The following is a 19,208-nucleotide window of genomic DNA, read 5'->3' as shown; positions in this document are numbered from 1 at the left end:
ATGGCTGCGCGCCGGCTCGCGCTCGGGGGCCTGCTCGCGGCTGCCCGTTCCCGGCCACCGCCCCTGGCCCGCCGCCTGCCGCCCGCGCGCCGCCCCGCCTCGGCCGCCGCCCGCGGTCCCGCCATGGAGCCGGCGCCCCGCTGGCTGGCGGGGCTGCGCTTCGACAACCGCGCCCTGCGCGCGCTGCCCGTGGAGACGCCGCCGCCCGACCCCGAGGGCGCCCCGTCCACGCCGCGGCCGGTGCCCGGGGCCTGCTTCAGCCGCGTGCGGCCCGCGCCCCTGCGCCAGCCGCGCCTCGTGGCGCTGTCGGAGCCCGCGCTGGCGCTGCTGGGCCTGGGAGCGCCGCCCGCCGCCGCCGCCGCCCGCGAGGCGCGCGAGGCCGAGGCCGCGCTCTTCTTCAGCGGGAACGCGCTGCTGCCGGGCGCCGAGCCCGCCGCGCACTGCTACTGCGGCCACCAGTTCGGCCAGTTCGCTGGGCAGCTGGGCGACGGCGCCGCCATGTACCTGGGCGAGGTGTGCACAGCGGCCGGCGAGCGCTGGGAGCTGCAGCTCAAGGGCGCCGGCCCCACGCCCTTCTCCAGGTGGGTCGGGGCCGGAGCTGCGGGGGGCTGACCCCTGGAGGGCCGCCCATGCTCTTCGGGGTGTGTGTGAGCGCGCGCACAGAGGTTTCCTCCCCAGTAGGATGAGATGTAACTCTGGAAAAGTTTGATCTAGGGACGTAGAACATGGGGGTGACAGCTTTCTGGCGAAGGGAACAGCTCATGCCAACGCCTTGAGGCCAGAACAAGAGGACAAGAAGGAGGTGCTGTGGCCACTGGGCCTCCTCCTCTGTTGACCTGCTGCGGCCAGCCGAGTGCCCCTGATCCCTCTGACCGGCACAGCGGGTGGATCCTGCTCCTGTCAGGCGGAGTGTCTGATCCCATAGCACTGGCAGCTGCCCATGGTCTCTTCTCATAAACAATCCAAGGACTTTGGAGTCAGTTCTGCACATAACACTCCTGTTTACCTGGCGCCCAGCCACCACTGCTCAAGGGAGATGGGGTGACTTGTCAGGCAGTCTGCTTCCCTCCAACAATTTGGCATGTTCGTGTCCACTCACAGGTAATTGCTGTGCGGCCAGTGCCCTGAACCAGGACAAGACCCCTCAGATCTGCCCTCCCAGTGGGCATTCTCCCAGGCACAGGCTTCCAAGAGCTCTTAGGCCAGCCCTGTTCTAACCCCGCAGTGAAGCAGGCAATGTCAGATGCTGGCACAGAAGCCAGGTGGTCCAGGGCCTGGGTCCAGTTGCTGACAGCCTGGTCCAGCAGGGTGCTCTTCCCATAGCTGTCCTGCCTCTCATGCACAGACTGCTGACTGTCCATTTTGCTATCACATGATCATATCAATAGATGCAGAAAAAGCACTTGACAAAAGCCAACACCCATTTGTAATAAAAACTCAGTAAACTAGGAAAAGAGAGGAGCTTCCTCAAATTGGTAAAGAATATCTACAGAAAACCTACAGCTAACATCTGCTTAATGATGAGAAGCTTGAAGCTTTCCCACTGAGGTCAGAAACAAGGCAAAGATGTCCCCTCTTACCACCTCTGTCCAGCATCCTCCTGGAAGTCCTAGCAAATGCAACAAGACAAGGGAATCAAAGGCATGCGGATTGAGATGGAAGAAATAAAACCATCTTTGTTCACAGATGATCGTCTGTGTAGAAAATCTCAAAGAAGTGACCAAAAACTTGAGCTAATAAGCAATTGTAGCAAGGTTGCAGGACACAAAGTTGCAGGATAGTATACAGAAGTCACTTGCTTTATTATATACCAGCAATGAACAGGTAGAATTTGAAATTAAAAAAACACTAATACATAAAAACCTGCACATGGGTGTTTGCAGAAGCTTTACTCATAATTGCCAAAACTTAGAAGCAACCAGGATATCCCATAAGGTGAATGGATAAACAAACTGTGGCACGTCCAGACAGTGAAACATTATTCAGCATTAAAAAGAAATGAGCTATGAAGCCATGAAAAGACAGGGGGAGCCTTAGATGCATATGACTGAGTGAGAGAAGGCCATCTGAGAGGCCACATGTGGTGTGACTCCAACTATACAGCATTCTGGAAAAGGCAGAACTATGGAGACAGTAAAAAGATCAGGGGTTACAGTGGAGGGATGAACAGGTGGAGCACGGCATTTTCAAGCTGGTGAAAATACTCCATACGGTACTGTAATGGTGGATACACGTCGTTATGCATCTGCCCAAACACTTAGAATGCACACCACTGAGAGAACCCTAATGTAATGCGGACTCTGGCTGATGGTGATGTGTGGGTGCGGCTTATCAGCTGTGACACGTGCCCCTGTGGTGCGGGCTGTCGATAATGGGGGAGGCTGTGCGCCTATGGGGGCAGGGAGTATACGGGAAATCCCTGAACCTTCCCATTAGTCCTTCTGTGAACCTAAAACTGCTCTGAAAAATAAAGTCTTAGACAAAAATAAAGGCTTAGTATAAAAAAAAAGTTCAAGCCATACAAGGCTGTCTGAAGTTGTCCGAGATCCTCCCTCCACTACAACTAATGCTGTGTATGTGTTATTGTAAGACTGCTTTTGTAAAATAAATGCATAAAAATAGAATGGCAGGCTCACGAGTGTGTAACACTTTGAGCAGGCTGGGTCCTGTCGGAGGCCTGACGTGGCCTTCGCTGTCCTTGGCATTAATTCTGCCTCCAGCTGCAGGCTAGGCACTCGGCACTGTGGCTGCCAGACCTGGGATGAGGTTAGGGGCTCATCGGTATCTGGTATCATCTAGAACAGACATTTTTACAGTGATGTTAGAGCTGCTGTGGACTGTTTTTAAAAAGCTTTTAGGGTGCTTTCTTTCAGTCCCTTCCATTTGCTGCCCAATCCTCGGTGTGGAACGGACGCCTGCCCGACCGGCACCATGACCTCTGTGTTTGATTTTAGACAGGCTGATGGTCGCAAAGTGCTGCGGTCAAGCATCCGAGAGTTCCTGTGCAGCGAAGCCATGTTCCACCTGGGGATCCCCACCACGAGGGCCGGGGCCTGCGTCACATCCCAGTCCACAGTCATTCGAGACGTGTTCTATGATGGTAATCCAAAATATGAAAAATGCACAGTTGTGTTGCGTATAGCTTCCACTTTTCTAAGGTAATGCCGGGGTTCTTCAGGCCTATCTACGTGCTTGCTTTATCCAGTGGTAGATTTGTGCTTAGGCAGCTGGAACGTCTGGTAGAGGCACGTGCACTGCGGTGACACACGCGTGGACTCGGCCCCTGGCCGGTCCCTAGAGAGCAGAAGCGACTGTCCATGAAGTAGATGCTTTGCATCCGCGGGGAGGGAGTTACGTGGGAAAGGCACTGGGCATCTTCTGGGTCGGGAGTCCCGTCCTGCGTGTGGACAGCTGTGCTGAGCCTTCCCACGCTCCCTGTCCAGGCCCTTGTCGCCGCCAGAAGAGATGGGGTGACGGAGAGGCAGTGGCAGCTAGAGCTCTGGTGCTGGCCTGGGAAGGGGCACCCCAAAGCACCAGTGCAGGGGTGCAGGGCCTCGGATAGCCAGAGGAGGGTGTCCCAGATGTGGGGTTCTGGGAAGGGGCACATGCAGAGCTGTTCACTGGAGTTTATGACGAGGAACTACATGAAATTCACCAAGAAAGGGGCTCATTTTATGTTATGCATCAGGGCTGTTGCCGCCTGGTGTGCTCCAGGCTGTGGTGGCCATGCTTCCCCAGGCCCTGGTCATGACCTGGAGGCCTTTCTGGCTCTGTCTCCGATCTGAGCCTGTTAGTCCTTGATGTCACCATGCTGTCTGGCATCAAACACCTTTCCAATACTGACCCCCTGAACCCAGAGCTCTCAGGTGGCAGCTGTCGTGGTCTTGTGGTTCTCCTGTCCTGCGGGGCCAGGCTGACCCAGGCTGACCCTGTGCATGTCGGGAGCCCCCGAGACAGCTCATCTGTCACCAGGTCAGTCCTCAAGTGCTTGCTGGTCACCCACACTTGAGGCTGACAGCCCCTGTCCTCTGGGGAACGGGAGGAGCCCAGGCAGCCATGGGCCTCATCCTAGGAGACCGAGAGTTTGGCTCCACAGCAGCACGCCTGCATTTTGACCAGACCGTTCTTTGCTGTGGGGCTGTCCTGTGCCTTATAGGATGCTGGGCAGCACCCCTGGCCTCCACCTGCTAGTCGCTAGTGGTGACCCCAATTGTGACAACCAAAGACGTCTCCAGACAGTACCTCAGGCCCCCTGGGGGACATGAGGACCCTGAGGAGAACCACTGCTGACCGCTCACAGGCAGTGTCCATAGCAGAGCCGGCCTTGCTCGTCACCCCACTGCAGGATGCCTCTTGGTGTGGGAGGACAAGCACAGAGCCCTTCTTGTCCTCATGGAGTTGGGCAGGGACGGCTGTGGCGGTTCCTGGGCCTCCCCAGCCGCGTGCCCTGGGCTGTGTTCAAGTTGACTAGAAGTGAAGCCTGTCTGTATTTGCGTCATTGAAAGAAGAGTTGTATTTTTGTTAGTTTTGTTTTAATCAAGGTGTTCTTCCCACTATGGGCTGCAAGATCGAGCAGCCAGACTTCTTTCTTTTTTCCTTTTTCTTGCAAGGGGGTGGGTCTTATTTAACCTGTTGAAAACACGGTCTTCCCTCCAGGTTCGGCTCCTTTGAGATTTTTAAGTCTGCAGATGAGCACACAGGCCGTGCAGGCCCCAGCGTGGGGAGAAATGACATCCGGGTGCAGATGCTTGACTATGTGATTGGCAGTTTTTACCCCGAAATCCAGGCCTCTCATGGCAGTGACACTGTGCAGAGGAATGCGGCCTTCTTCCGGGAGGTAAGTGGGGCTGCACCCCCTCCCTGTGGGCGGATGCCAGGTGTCCCCGCCCCGCCTGCCAGTGAAGACGTGGTCATTTTTGTCTGGTGGACAACAGTTTTCACTTGCTGTCCCTGCCCTTCTCTCTGAGCCGCCCTCCTGTCCCAAACCCTCATCACCACCTGCTCTCTTTGACCAGGGCTGGCTTCTCAGAAACACTGTGTTGAGGGTCATGGGTCCTGGAATAAGCCAAGGCTCAGTTTGTTTGAGTGGTGCTGACGGGGCCCGCATGCTGTGCGCCTGCCAAGCCCAGCGGGGCCTTAGCCAGCAGGAGCTTTGGAGGGAAGGATTCTGCTTGGGTGTGAGCCTGGGTGCTGGCAGGGTGGGGCACCTCCTGCATGGGGCCTGTGCTCAGTGGCCCCGACCACACACACCTTGGCCGGCCCAGTCTCTCCATCTGGGGGAGATGCTGACTGCCCGGGCCTGGGTCTGGGTCCACCCCCAGAAGGATCAGGTGTGGCCCCAATCCCGTGGGCAGTGCACACGGCCCATCATGATGTTTGGAGTGTAATGGGTGTGCCAGGCCTCACCTGCTCCTGCTCAGGGCCTGCAGCAGCAGTGAGTGGAAGCAGAGGCGGGGCGGGGCCTGGGGTCTGTCTGCCTGGGGCTGGACGGCCCGTGGGTCAGCGCTCTGTCCTCCAGAAGTGGGTGCTGAGCAGGGGTTTGTAGGGCCCCTCCTGCACCGGTCACTCTCCTGCCCCCACTTCAGCCACACCCTTTCTCCCATCTTTGATGTGGGTGCGTGCCTGGGCCGAGGCACGCCAGGAGAAGTGTCGGGGCTCAGCTCATACCTGTGGTGGGTGACCTGGGCAGGTCGCTCTGCCTCTCTGAGCTTCGGTCTCTGTCTTGCTGAGAGGACGGTGCTGCCCGATCCCTGAATGTCCTCAGCCTCACATGAGGCGTGGCGCGTGTGAGGCCAGCGTCTGTGGGCACTGGGCGGTGGGGAGCCTTCCAGTGTGGCCCTGTGTCTCGCGGGGCTCCTGTCCTCCTTGCGGTCGGCATGTCCTGAGGCTGCCTTGGGGCGCTAGGCAGTGGGGCCGGGGGTGGGCAGCAGGGCTGGCAACCAGACCTGGCCTGGGCATGTCGGCCATTTGAGCCTCCTTCCCTGGCAGCCCCAAGGGCCAGGCGGGCCCCCAGGCACAGGTTTCCTGACAGTTGGGTAACTTCCTTCCTCATTTCCACATAGTCGTCCTAGTGGCCTGAGTCATGGGAATGTCAAGGTTCCCTGATGTTTTTGGTTTGAGTAAAAGCGAAAAATCAGTTAGTACTTAAAAGAGATGGTGTATGCGGGGATTAAAGCCTGCACATATCGACTCATCCAAAATGCTCTTTCCTCCTTAAATATTCGTTAACATTCTCCCCATGGTTGAATGTTGGTTGGGATGACAGGGCACTGGGACAGACCCCACGCAAGTCACCAGAGAGCAAGAACCGCTCAGAGCAGAGCTTCGGGGGGGGTGGGGGCGGGGGCCAGGGGAGTGACTGGCGCCTGCCCTGCCGCAGGTGACGCGTCGCACAGCCCGGATGGTGGCCGAGTGGCAGTGTGTCGGCTTCTGCCACGGCGTGCTCAACACAGACAACATGAGCATCGTGGGGCTTACCATCGACTACGGGCCCTTCGGCTTCCTGGATAGGTGAGCAGCCCCGGGGCCAGCACGTGGGCCTCGTGCAGCCCTGTTGCCCAGCCGGGGACACTGCCGGGCGGGGCACACGACAGTGGCAGGTGACGGGGAAGGACCTGTGGATGTGCAGCTGCTTTTGTTAATATGTTGTTCAGGGCGTAGTTCTCAGCAATACCTGGTCGGCTGTTCCCAGAAGCAGAAATCCCCTGGAGGGTTTTGAGCAGAGAAGCATTTTAAAAAGGGTCCCTCTACTCCTGGGTTGAAAATGGAGAGGAGGGGCATGATGGGGGCAGGTGGGGAGCACGAAGAGGGCTGTGTCCGACCAGGAGCAGAGGCAGCCCCGGGCAAGTGCTGAGGAGGGCGGCTTCCCTGCTCTTGAGGTGGAGCTGTCAGGGCTGGTGGCCGGTTGTGTGAGCAGGAGAACCCAGGACGGCTGCAGGGTCCCTGACCTGAACCTGTAGGGCCAGGGCCCCTGTGGGCAGGGCAGGAGGGCGGCAGCCACACAGGCAATGCCTTTGGGAGCTCTGCAGGGGTGCACATCGCCCCCCTGACGGGTCCCCTCAGGCACCACCAAGGTTCTCTGCCCTGTGTGGCAGGTACGACCCCGACCACGTGTGCAATGCCTCCGACAGCGCTGGGCGCTATGCATACAGCAAGCAGCCTGAGGTGTGCAAGTGGAACCTGCAGAAGCTGGCCGAGGCCCTGGAGCCCGAGCTGCCCCGAGAGCTGGGTGAGGCCATCCTAGCGGAGGAATTTGATGCTGAGTTCCACAGGCACTACCTGCAGAAGATGCGCAAGAAGCTGGGCCTGGTGGGGGCCGAGCGGGAGGAGGATGGAGTGCTGGTGGCCAAGCTCCTGGAGACCATGCACCTGACTGGTGAGTGTGGGCCCCACGCCACAGTGGGGCTCAGTATTCTCATTGTACCAGTGTGTGCATAACATGAAATTTACCCTTTTAGCCATTTCTCAGTGTGTAAATTCACTGGCATTAGGTACATTCACATTGTTGCGCAACCACTACCAACATCCAGCTCCAGAACTTTCTCATTTTCCCAAAATCAAACTGACCCCATTAAACACCAGCTCCCCAGTGCCCTCCCCCAGCACCTGGTAACCTCTGTTCCACTTTTTGTCTCTGTGAATTTGACGACTCTAGGGACCTCATATGAGTGGATTCATGCAGTATTTGGCCTTTTATTTCTGGCTTATTTCACTGAACATAACATCCTCGAGGTTCGTCAGTGTTGTAGCATGTGTCAAGATCTTACTTCCTTTAAGGCTGAATGTTCCACTGTATGGGTTGGCCACACTTTGTTGTCCATTATCTACTGGTGCACACTCGGGTTTTCACCCTTTGGCAGTTGTGAGTGATGCTGCTGTGGAAACAGAGGTGCAGATACCTGTTTGGGTCCCTGTTTCCAGTTGTTTTGGGTGGAAGCACATTTAGGGGTGTAAGTGCTGGATCATATCTTCAACTTACCTGAGTGCTCTGGCCAGAACTTCCAGTGCTGTGTTGAAGAGAAGTGGCTAAAGCAGGCATCCATTTGTTGGTCCTGATCCTAGGGGAGAGCAGTCAGTCTTTCATGGTTGAGTAGCATGTTACCTGTGGGCTTTTATCAAGTTGAGGAAGTTTCCTTCTATTACTAGTTTGAATATTTCTACCATTTTGCATCAGCTGAGATGATCGTGTGGTTTTACTCCTTCATTCATATCCTGTCTTAGTCTGTCTAAGCTGCTATAATAAATGACCACAGACTGAGTGGCTTAAACAACAGATATTTCTCACAGTTCTGGATGCTGGACGTCCAAGATCAAGGTGCTGGCCTAGTTGGGTCATTGGTGAGGGCGCTCTTCCCTGTTCACAGGTGGCCATTGTCTTGTGTCCTCATGGGAGGAATAGGGAGAAGGGACACGCTCTCATGTCTCTTGTAGGGGAACAATTCCATGATCAGGGCCCCAACTCATGACCCAACCACCTCCCAAAGACCCCCTCTCCAGATACCATCACACTGGGGATCTGGGTTTCAATGTGTGAATTTCGGGGCAGACACAAACCTTCACTCCACAGAATATTCCCTTGCATTCTGGGGATCAATCCCACTTGGTCATGGTGTATAATCTTTTTAATATACTGAAGATTTTGGTTTGCTAATATTTTTTTGAGGACTTTTACATCTATATTTACAAGGGATGTTGGTCAGTAGTTTTCTCTTCTTGTAGTATCTTTGTTTGGCTTTGGTATTGGGGCAATGCTGGTCTCATAGAATGAGTTAGGAAGTATTCCCTCCCATGTTTTGGAAGAGTTTGAGAAGGACTGGTGTTAATTCTTCTTTAAATGTTTGGTAGAATTCACCAGGGAAGCTCTCTGGTCCTAACACTTTTTTTTTGAGGAAGTTGGCCCCGCACTAACATCTGTTGCCAATCTTCCCCTTTTTTTCTCCCCAAAGCCCCAGTACATAGTTGTGTATCATAGCTGTAGAGTTGTAGCTCTTCTGTGTGGGACGCCGCCTCAGCATGGCTTGATGAGCGGTGAGTAGGTCCGTGCCCAAGACCTGAACCAGCAAACCCCAGGCCGCCAAAGTGGAAAGCACAAACTTAACTGCTATGCCACTGGGCCAGCCCTTCTAACGCTTTTTTTGTTGGGAAGTTTTTGATTACTGATTCAATCTCCTTACTTGTTATAGGACTATTTAAATTTTCTATTTCTTTTTGAGTCAGTTTTGATAATTTGTGTGTTTCTAAGAATTTGTCTATGGCATCTAAGTTATCTAATTCATTGATATATAATTATTCATAGTATTCTCTTATAGTCTTTTACTTCTGTATAATCAGTAGTGATGTCCCCACTGTCATTTCTTTTTTTTTTTTTTTTCCTTTTTCTCCCCAAACCCCAGTAGATAGTTGTCATAGTTGCACATCCTTCTAGTTGCTGTATGTGGGATGCCCCCTCAGCATGGCCTGACAAGCGGTGCGTCGGTGTGTGCCCGGGATCCGAACCCGGGCCACCAGTAGTGGAGTGCACGCATTTAACCGCTAAGCCACAGGGCCGGCCACCGGCCACTGTCATTTCTGATTTTAGTTATTTCTGTCTTTTCTCTTTTTTTTTGTTAGTGTAGCTAAAAGTTTGTCAATTTTGTTGATCTTTTCAAAGAGCCAACTCTTGGTTTCATTGATTTCTCTTACTGTTTTTCTGTTCTCTTTCATTTATCTCTGCTCTAATCTTTATTATTTCCTTCCCTTCTGCTAACTTTGTTCTTATTTTGTGTTTTTGTTTTTTGGTGAGGAAGACTGGCCCTGAGCTAAACATCTGTTGCCAATCCTCTTCTTTTTGCTGAGGAAGATTGGTTCTGAGCTAAAATCTGTGCCCATCTTCCTCTATTTTGTATGTGGGATGCCTCTACAGCATGGCCTATGAGCAGTGTGTAGGCCCATGCTCAGGATCTGAACCTGTGAACCCGGGGCCGCCAAAGCGGAGCGTGCAAACTTAACCACTATGCTACCGGGCTGGCCTCTTGTTTTGTTAAGACTAGGTTGTTGGGGCCGGCCCCGTGGCTTAGCGGTTAAGTGCGCGAGCTCCGCTGCTGGCGGCCCGGGTTCGGATCCCGGGTGCGCACCGACGCACCCCTTCTCCGGCCATGCTGAGGCCACGTCCCACATACAGCAACTAGAAGGATGTGCAGCTATGACATACAACTATCTACTGGGGCTTTGGGGGGAAAATAAATAAATAAAATCTTAAAAAAAAGATTAGGTTGTTGATTTGAGATCTTCTTTTTCCTAAATTGAGATAAAATTGACCTATAACATTACACAGGCACACCTCGGAGACGTTGTGGGTTCAGTTCCAGACCATCGCAATAAAGCGAAGATTGCAGTAAAGCGAGTCATAGGCATTTTTTGGTTTCCCAGTGCATATGAAAGTTATGTTTACACTATACTACTATAGTCTATTAAGTGTGCATTAGCAGTATGTCTAAAAAACAATGTACATACCTTAATTACAAAATATTGCTAAAATTGCTCAGTCATCTGAGCCTTCAGTGGGTTGTAATCTCGGCTGGTGGAGGGTCCTGTAACATGCACGGCCTGTGCTGGTGTCAGGCGTACGACAGGATTCAACACACCTACATGTTGTGAAACGACCCCGTGCAGTTATACCTGTATCCTTTTGTGAGGAGAGACCTGCTCTTTCCATGTAGGCATTTACAGCGATAAATCTTCCTGCGAGTGCGGCCTCTGTTGCACCCACGTTTTGGCATGCTGTTTTCATTTTCACTCTCTCTCTAATTTCTGATTTCCCCTGTGACTTCTTCTTAGACTCAGTGGTTGATTGTATTGTTTAACTTTCAGATTATTTGTAACCTTTCCACTTTTCTTTCTGTTTGTGATTGCTAGCTTCTCCCCCTTGTGTTTGGAGAAGATACTCATCTATTAAATGCATTAAGACTTGTTTTATGGCCTAACACATGCTCTGTCCTGGAGAACATCCCATGTGCCCTGGAGAAGATTGTGTATTCTGCTCTAGTTGGAGAGAATGTTCTATATATGTCTGCTTGATCTAGCTGGTGAACAGTGTTGTTCAAGTCCTCTGTGTCCTCATCGATCTCAGTCTGGATGTTCTATCCATTATTGAAGGTGGGGTGTTGAAGTCTCCAGCCTTTTTTTTTTTTTTTTTTTTAATTTTATTTATTTTTCCCCCAAAGCCCCAGTAGATTGTTGTATGTCATAGCTGCACATCCTTCTAGTTGCTGTATGTGGGATGCAGCCTCAGCATGGCCGGAGAAGCGGTGCGTTGGCGCGCACCCGGGATCCGAACCCCGGCCGCCAGCAGCGGAGCGCGCGCACCCAACCGCTAAGCCACGGGCTGGCCTTCCAGCCTTTATTATAGAACTCACCTGTTTCTCCCTTCAATTCTATGAATGTTTGCTTTGTAAATTTGGGGCATATGTTCATAATTGTTACATCTTCTTGATAAACTGACCCATTTATCAACATATAACACTTTCAGACAAAGTCTCTTGGTCTGATGTGAGCATGGCCACCACAGCTCTCTCTAGGTTACTGTCCGCACGGGGTATTTTCCTGCCATTTCACTTGCAACTTACTCGAGTCTAAAGTGAGTATCTTACACACTGTGTGGTTGGATCACGTGTTGTTTTATCCATTCTGCCAATCTCTGCTTTTTGATTGGAGATTAATCCAGTTACTTTTAAAGTGATTACCAATAAGGAGGGACATCTGTGTCTTACACCATCTCTGTCCCTCATCTTCTCTGTGGCTGCTTTCATGTCTGGTTGGTTCTTTCTGGTACACTGTTGTGATTCCCTTCTCATTTCCTTTGTGTACAACTTTGGGATGTTTTCTTAGGGGTTATGGTGACAGTGGGTTTTAACAAGTCAGGCTGAGGGCCTCACGGTGTCTGTGGTGTGTTGAGCCCTGTGCTGGGCGTGTTTTGGGGCTTCTCAACACACTGTACCTCCTGGAGTAGGCACTGGTGAATACAGTGACAGTGACGTGGGCCAGGGCCTGACCTCAGTGCCTTTGCTACATTTACCCATTTTACAGGTGAAGAAATGCGGACTTGGAGGCCTTGAGAGATTGAGTGACTTGCCAGGTTCACAGAGGGGTGGCTGAGGGACAGGCGGAGTCCCTGGACCCAACACTGAGTGGGGCTCCACACACATGCTGGATGGACGAGCGTGGGGACTGGAGGGTGCTGCAGGAGGGACGTGCAGGGTGCTGACGGGTGTGGGTCAGCGTTGGGACTGGAGGATGCTACAGGAGGGACGTGCAGGGTGCTGACAGGTGTGGGTCAGTGTGGGGACTAGAGGGTGCTGCTTCTGCCCCAGTGCCCTGAGCAGCTGCCTACTCCAGGTGCTGACTTCACAAACACCTTCTACTTGCTGAGCTCCTTCCCCGTGGGGCCTGAGTCTCTGGGCCTGACCGAGTTCCTGGCTGCACTGACCACACAGTGTGCCTCCCTGGAGGAGCTGAGGCTGGCCTTCCGACCCCAGATGGATCCCCGGTGGGTACCTGGGTCTTATTTTCTTGGAATTTGTTTCCAGAAAGGGAGGAACATTTAGAACGGAGCATGCAGGGGGAACGTGCACATCAGGGACGATTAGAGACAGAGTTAGCCAGGATGCCTGGGGGCCCAGGCAGCTGCTCCACGCCCAGTAATGGGGAGGTGGGGGCGGTCAGGTCCCTGTCTCTGCAGCGCTGGGTCAGAGGAAAGGACAAAGCTGCTGACACTGGTTGGGGGACGGTAGTGTCTGCCCTGGGGTGGCTTCCCAGAACAGCTCTTGGGTCTGCCCAGGAAGAGCCTGTGGGCCCTCCGGTGTCCAGCTAGATTATGCTTTCCCCACCATCTCCCACTGGGAAGAACCCCATGTCCCGAGGGTGTGGCCCACACTCAGGATAAGACATGTGAAGTGCTGGTCGTGAGTTTTGATAAATAAAGCAACAGATTGTGCTCAGAGAGGAATTTAGTGCAGCAGGGTGGAGAGTGGACTGACGGCTCCCAGGACGTGGGGGGAGGACCAGCTGGTAGGACCTGCTGAATACAAAGCCAGTGCAACTGGAGAAGGAGTGTCTGGGTGTCCCTGTCCCCCTAGGCCCTTTTGGATGTGGGGAAGGACCCAGCCCTGTGGTGACCACCGGAGGTGCTGACAGCAGTGACCTCCTAGGGGAAGTTGGTGCTGGGTTGGGGTGTAGGCGAGTGCCAAGCAACAGAGAGATGGTGACCTACCCCTGGTCTTTGTAAGGCCTGGGTGATCCCACACCCTCCTCTACCCACCCCAGGGGCCCCCAAGTCAGCCTGTGGCACCTGTCCCTCAGGGCACATCTCTGCTCCACCGCATGGAGGCGCTGCTGCAGAACAAGCGTGGGTGGCTGGCAGGTGCCCCCCCATGCCTCCTGCGTGTCGGGCCTGGGCTACCTCCCTGTAGGGCTCTAGGTAGGGGTGTAGCATCAACGTCCTGGGTGGTCCACACAGTCCACAGCCAGTGGTGGGGACGCTGCAGCCTCCTGGACACACCTCATGCTGCCCACTCTGCACAGGCAGCTCTCCATGATGCTGATGCTGGCGCAGTCGAACCCACAGCTCTTCGCGCTCATTGGCACCCAGGCAAACGTCACAAAGGAGCTGGAGCGTGTGGAGCAGCAGTCGCGGCTGGAGCAGCTGAGCCCAGCTGAGCTGCTGAGCAGGAACAGGGGCCACTGGGCTGATTGGCTGCAGGAGTACAGGTGAGGCCGGCCCCACCGTCCAGGGTCAGCAAGGCTCTGGGTCACCACAGCGCCAATGGCTCTGTGTCACGGTCTCCCTGTGAGGTGGCCATAGATGACCCCACGCAGGGGTCCAAACATGGGAGGGTAGGGCTGCATCTGCTGGAAAGCTGGGCTCTGGTGTGATTGCAGAGCCCGGCTGGAGGAGGACAGGGAGGGTGCTGGCGACCCTGACACCTGGCAGGCTGAGCGCGTGCACATCATGCATGCCAACAACCCCAAGTACGTGCTGAGGAACTACATCGCGCAGACTGCCATAGAGGCTGCCGAGACTGGAGACTTCTCAGAGGCAAGCGCACGCATGCCTGCCCCTCTTCTGCCCTGGTCCCTCAGCAGGGGTGGGCCTGGGAGGGAGGGAGGCCCCCAACACCCCTTCCCTTGCTCTTCTCCAGGTGCGGAGAGTGCTGAAGCTGCTGGAGGACCCTTACCACAGGGAGGGGGAGGCTGCTGAGGTCCCCGAGGCTGCAGAGCCTGAGGGGGCTGGTGAGGGGGCCAGCAGGGCGGCCGGCAGGCGGCGCTCCTACAGCAGCAAGCCCCCACTCTGGGCTGCAGAACTGTGTGTAACATGATCCTCGTAACTGCCTGGGAGGCCTCCACACCAGGAGGGTCCCAAGGCCCTGAGTCCTGCTGAGTCCGTGAGGCGGTGCCCAGCAGTGGACAACCCCACACGCCCGTCTCTCCATGACGGCAGAGATGTCCAGTCAGGCCCTGACCTGTCTCTGTCTGACAGCAACTCAGCAGCACAGCCCCAGGTCAACACGCTCCCTGTGGAAAGCTGCTTCTGCAAGAACAGGCACCCAGCAGGACCGCGTGGGGGGACATGGCAGCCCCCATCCACCTTTCCAGCCGGGGGGGGGGGAGGGCTGGCACCGTGTGGCTCCTGGTTGTCAGGGAGACTCGGCCCCTAAATAAACCAGCAGCTTCCTTGGCCCATCTCTGTGTGGTCATTCTGCCCCTGCCCTGGCCCCAGGACCTGCCCAGGAGAGATCAGCACTGGCGGGCGGGTGGCCTGTTTCTCATGTGCCCCGTGCCTCACCTGGAGCGGCCCTCAGACATCCTGGTAGTAGTTGTTGAAGTTGATGCGCAGCAGGAAGTCCTCCAGGTGGGGCTGGTAGCCGCGGTTCACCAGCTTGGTCACCACTGGGGCCGGGGTGGGGTGGTCAGTGAGCAGCTCAGCTGGGGCCCTCCCTGTGGCCCCTGCCCAGCCCGGGGAGGACAGGTCACCTTTGAAGAGGAAGTGGGAGTAGTACTTGAAGGTGCTGTAGGACTGCTGCATGAGGGCAAAGTTAGGGTGCTCAGCACCCCGGGGGCCACTGGCTGGGCCCCAGGGCTGGGAGATGAGCTGGCTGCGGAACTTGAGGATGAGGCTGAAGATGCTGTGGATGATGTTCATGACAGGTGCTGCCTTCTCCGTCAGCAGGCCCCTGGGGGAGCGAGGTGGGTGCTGCTAGTGGGGTGCGCCTGACCTCAGAGGCCACGGCCTCAGGCACCCACGGCTCACCTAAAGATGGCCTTGTGCAGGTACTCGGCGTGGGCGCGCTGGATCTCCTCCAGGTCGCCCACCACAGCCAGCCTGGCCTGGAACTCACACCAGGTGACATGCAGGATCTGGTTGGCAATGTAGCCCTGGATGACCTTCACGAAGTGCTGCATCTCGTGCTTGAACAGCTGCAGCTGGCGGAACTGCACGGAGCTGGCCACGTGGCTCACCAGCGCTATGGAGAGGGCGGGGGGTGAGCCACAGCCATGAGCCCAGGGGACACCCAGGCTCCAGCCAGGTCTCACCTGTGCGCTTGAGGTGGAAGCAGACATCCCTGAGCGTCCACATCATGAGCTTCAGCTGCAGCAGGAAGGAGAAGATGCCGCTGTACCTGCTCAGGCAGCTCTCAGTGACGACGATGTTGAGGGGCCAGTCCACCTGCGGGGGAGCCCGCTCAGCACGCCCCCGAGGGCCAGCCCCCTGACCCGTCCACACAGCGGAGCCCTGCTGACCTTGTACCTGAGCTCCAGGCAGCTCAGCACGTCTGGGGCGTTAGGAGCAAACGCCTCGGGCAGGGACTTGAGGGCGAAGGAGAGGTTGGCGGCGTGTGGGGTGTCACCGTGCAGGCTGTACTGCAGGGCCTTGCTCAGCACTGAGTTGAGCACCAGCGGGTTGAGAAGCTCCCCAGGCGTCTGCCCCGCCCCAAGCTGAGGGAGGAGAGGGCACAGGTGTCCCGCGGAGTCCTGGACGTGGGTGACGTCCCCGCCCACAGCCCCCCTAGCTGCGCCCCACTCCGCGCCCAGGTCACCTTCTCAAAGAGCAGGTCGCTGAGGGACTGGGCGAACTCGCCGTCCTCCATCAGCAGGAAGTGCCGCAGGGCCTCGAAGTGTGCCTCGAGGTGGAGCTCCACGAAGAAATAGTCGACCGCGGCCTTGTTCACCAAGGAGACACTGGCGGGAGGGGCCAGGAGTCAGGTGCGGGCCAGGCGGCCAGGGCCAGCCGGGGTGGGTGGGGCGGCACTCACTGGGTGGCCAGCGGGGCAGTGAGGGAGCGCTTCATGAGCACGGGCAGTGGCAGCAGCTCACTTAGCTGCACTGCTGTCTCGTCCGCGTCTGACTGGACCTGGGGGTCCTCAGGGACGGCGAAAGCCCGGGGCAGCCCGTGGTGTAGGAAGTGGGCGACGGGAGGCTCTGCTGTGGGGACAACACAGGCTGCTGTCGTGCCCCAGGGACACACCAGCCGGCCCCCTGCCCGCCCCCCCGCCGTGGCTGGGCACTCACACATGGCCTCGTAGCTGTCTGGGTAAGGCTCCAGGCAGTACTGCCCCGCCAGGCCTGCCAGGTAGGCCTGCTCCCTGCTCCAGCGCCCAGCCGCCACCTCCTCCTCACTGAGGCCCGGGCTGCTCCGGGCAGCCGCGCCTTCCTAAGATGACCAAGCCTCGAGAAGCCCGCCCCTTCCCCTCGTGTGGAAGAGGAGTGGGGGGGTGGGACCCCCACGTGCCACCCAATTCTGGAGGGACAGAGCCCTCACTGCTCGTGCAAGGCCATGCGTGGGGTGGTCAGCAGAGCGTGCTCCCCTAGCCCAAGCTCCAACCCCAACCACGTCTGCCCTGACCTGTGAGCCTGGAGGGTGGCTTGGAGAGATGTCCTCAGTGTCCCCACTCCTCCCTGGGCCTGAGCAGCATAAATAGGGCAGAAGCAGCATCAGGACCAAGTGCCTCCTGCGGGGGGGGGGCACCTCCCACATCCCCAGGGCAGTCGACTTCTTACCCTTCCCCCCTAGGCCCACTGAAGCCGCCAGCGACATGGCAGCCCTGGGGACCCCACTGACCTGGCTCCTCGGGGGTGCCGTCTCCTAGAACGCCAGGCACAGCCACAGCCGACAATGAGGCCTGGAGGCCACTCTCCTCCCCACAACCAGAGCCAGCCACCTGAGTGCAGGAGCTGCCTGAGGCCATGTCTGTGGGCAGTTGTGGCTCACAGTCCTGGGCAGGGCTCTGTTCTCCCAGGCTGAGGCCTGACAGGGACACGTGGTCAGGGGAGTTGCGGGGGGGCCTAGGCTTATCGATCTGGGTTTCCTCTGAGAGTGTACCCAGCATCATGTGGGACTGAGACACGTGTCCATGGACGTTCCACCGTGGCTGGGAGGGGGCCACGTCCCACACGTTCTCCCCCACCCTGATGCTGGCATCAGACACGTGTCCATGGACGTTCCACCGTGGCCGGGAGGGGGCCACGTCCCACACGTTCTCCCCCACCCTGATGCTGGCATCAGACACGTGTCCGTGGACGTTCCACCGTGGCCGGGAGGGGGCCACGTCCCACACGTTCTCCCCCACCCTGATGCTGGCATCAGACACGTGTCCGTGGACGTTCCACCGTGGCCAGGAGGGGGCCACATCCCACACGTTCTCCCCCACCCTGATGCTGGCATCAGACACATGTCCATGGACGTTCCACCGTGGTTGGGAGGGGACCATTCCAGAAGGATGAGCCCCTGTGGGAACACTGCCCTCTGACACATGCCCAGGGAGCTGGCCTGTGGCCTGGCTGCTCCCCTCCTGGGGGGAGTTGTGCCTGGGGGAGTGTGGGTGAGGCAGAGCCACCTGCCCATCCAGGACAGACATGTCCACCTGCATTTGAGTGTCCCCCCACAGCTGCCCCTCGCTGTCCAAGTTGCCTCTTACAGTCTGGAGGGGCCCTGGGGAAGCCAAGGTGGCCACGGCTGGCCTCAGGATGGTTCTGAAATCGTACTCTTGTGGCCCAGATGGCCCTGTGCCCACCACTGCAGATGGACCTGGGGGAGGCAGGTCTGAGCTGATGGTCTGCAGTGCCTCCTGCAGGACAGGGGCCACGCTGGTGTGCACAAGCTGCTCAGCTCCCTGGCCCATGGGCAGGAAGTCTTGGGTGCTGAGGCCTGCAGAGAAGGGCCCTGGCCCCTCTGCCTGCCCTGGCTGTGGGCCTGCTCCTGGCCTCAAGCCACAGGCCCCTGCTGCTGGAGCCTCGAGGGGTTGCAGCATCGGCACGCTCGGCCTGCTCGGGCAATCCCAAGCAGCCACGTGCTGTTCTGCACTCCCAGAATGACAGCTGCCACCTCCATCTGGGTGCTCGGGACCTGGAGATGAAACCTGAAACACAAGTACACACTGGTCCCTCCAGTTACCTGGCTCTATCTCCCAAGTTCAATTCTGCAGCCAGCACTAAACCCCATCCAGTGGAGGGGCTGTGGGGACACAGGCCAGGCCCAGCACATGCTGTGCTCCCTGGGCAGTGCAGGCCTGGGCACTCAGCTCATAGCCCCACATCACACACCCTGGGTGCTGCCCCCGGCCCCTTACCTGGGAGTGTGCACTCGGGAGGACGGCCAGAAGCTCCAGGGGCTTCCCCTCGGACAGGTCATTCAGCATTCCCTGAAATTCAGTCAGTGGGTATGAGGCAGCAGCTGTGTGGGGTGAGGAGCAGAGCTGGCGCCCAGAGCCTCTGTGCCCTCACCCGCCACACGGAAGCCACAGCCCCACGGCTCACAACACCGCAGCACTGAGCCGAGGTGAGGCCTGTGCTGCACTCTGTTCACGGCCCAGGCCTACGGATGGCACTCAGCACTGCGAGCACGTCACTGTCTGTTGTCTGAGGGCAGCACATGCCTCTCTTCCCAGCCACAACACCTCTGAGTGATGTGCTAACTGATGAGCCTTATCAACCCTCTCCTAGAAGGGCACACAGGGCTGCGTGCTATTTCAGGGGGTCTGAGTCCCCCAAAGCCCAGAGGAAGAGCTCCCACCTGAAACTGCGGTAATACCTGAATGTGTTTCTGATCTTCTAGGAGAAAATGCAGCCGTGCGCTCGCCAGCCTGTGCCTCTGGCTTCTCCACAGCGCCTTTTGCTCTCGACGAGCTGCCTCTGCAGACAACTTACTGTAATGGTCAACCAGCGCCTGCCTGAAGCCA

General features: G+C 56.9%; 2 protein-coding genes across 4 annotated transcripts in view; one reads left to right on the top strand and one right to left on the bottom strand.

The window, feature by feature from the left end:
• On the top strand, positions 1-14,639 carry SELENOO (selenoprotein O). Its single transcript, XM_058568092.1, has 9 exons — positions 1-581; positions 2,955-3,158; positions 4,657-4,837; positions 6,380-6,510; positions 7,095-7,375; positions 12,373-12,523; positions 13,558-13,743; positions 13,915-14,071; positions 14,175-14,639. Exons 1-9 carry the CDS (start codon positions 1-3, stop codon positions 14,358-14,360), a joined length of 2,058 nt encoding a protein of 685 aa, XP_058424075.1. The 3' UTR covers positions 14,361-14,639.
• Positions 14,640-14,649: 10 nt separating this feature from the next.
• Positions 14,650-19,208, bottom strand: part of TUBGCP6 (tubulin gamma complex component 6) — a 30,410-nt gene continuing 25,851 nt past the window's right edge. Inside the window, exons 14-25 of one of the 3 annotated variants that reach the window (XM_058568089.1) lie at positions 19,061-19,199; positions 18,600-18,671; positions 17,093-18,389; positions 16,877-16,935; positions 16,543-16,684; positions 16,287-16,455; positions 16,071-16,212; positions 15,775-15,969; positions 15,568-15,700; positions 15,284-15,497; positions 15,007-15,206; positions 14,651-14,922 (exon numbers count right to left, since the gene is read on the bottom strand). In XM_058568089.1, the coding sequence (XP_058424072.1) occupies positions 14,831-14,922; positions 15,007-15,206; positions 15,284-15,497; positions 15,568-15,700; positions 15,775-15,969; positions 16,071-16,212; positions 16,287-16,455; positions 16,543-16,684; positions 16,877-16,935; positions 17,093-18,389; positions 18,600-18,671; positions 19,061-19,199 (2,854 nt within the window). In that variant the 3' untranslated portion in view covers positions 14,651-14,830. Of the gene's footprint in view, positions 14,923-15,006; positions 15,207-15,283; positions 15,498-15,567; positions 15,701-15,774; positions 15,970-16,070; positions 16,213-16,286; positions 16,456-16,542; positions 16,685-16,876; positions 16,936-17,092; positions 18,390-18,599; positions 18,672-19,060; positions 19,200-19,208 lie in introns of those variants that run through there. The other 2 variants (XM_058568090.1, XM_058568091.1) reach the window with 2 other exon arrangements.

This window comes from Diceros bicornis, chromosome 25, assembly GCF_020826845.1.
Source record: "Diceros bicornis minor isolate mBicDic1 chromosome 25, mDicBic1.mat.cur, whole genome shotgun sequence".
Classification (NCBI taxonomy): Eukaryota; Metazoa; Chordata; class Mammalia; order Perissodactyla; family Rhinocerotidae; genus Diceros; species Diceros bicornis.
Note: the sequence above shows the minus strand (reverse complement) of the source record. Positions and strands in the feature narration are given on the sequence as shown.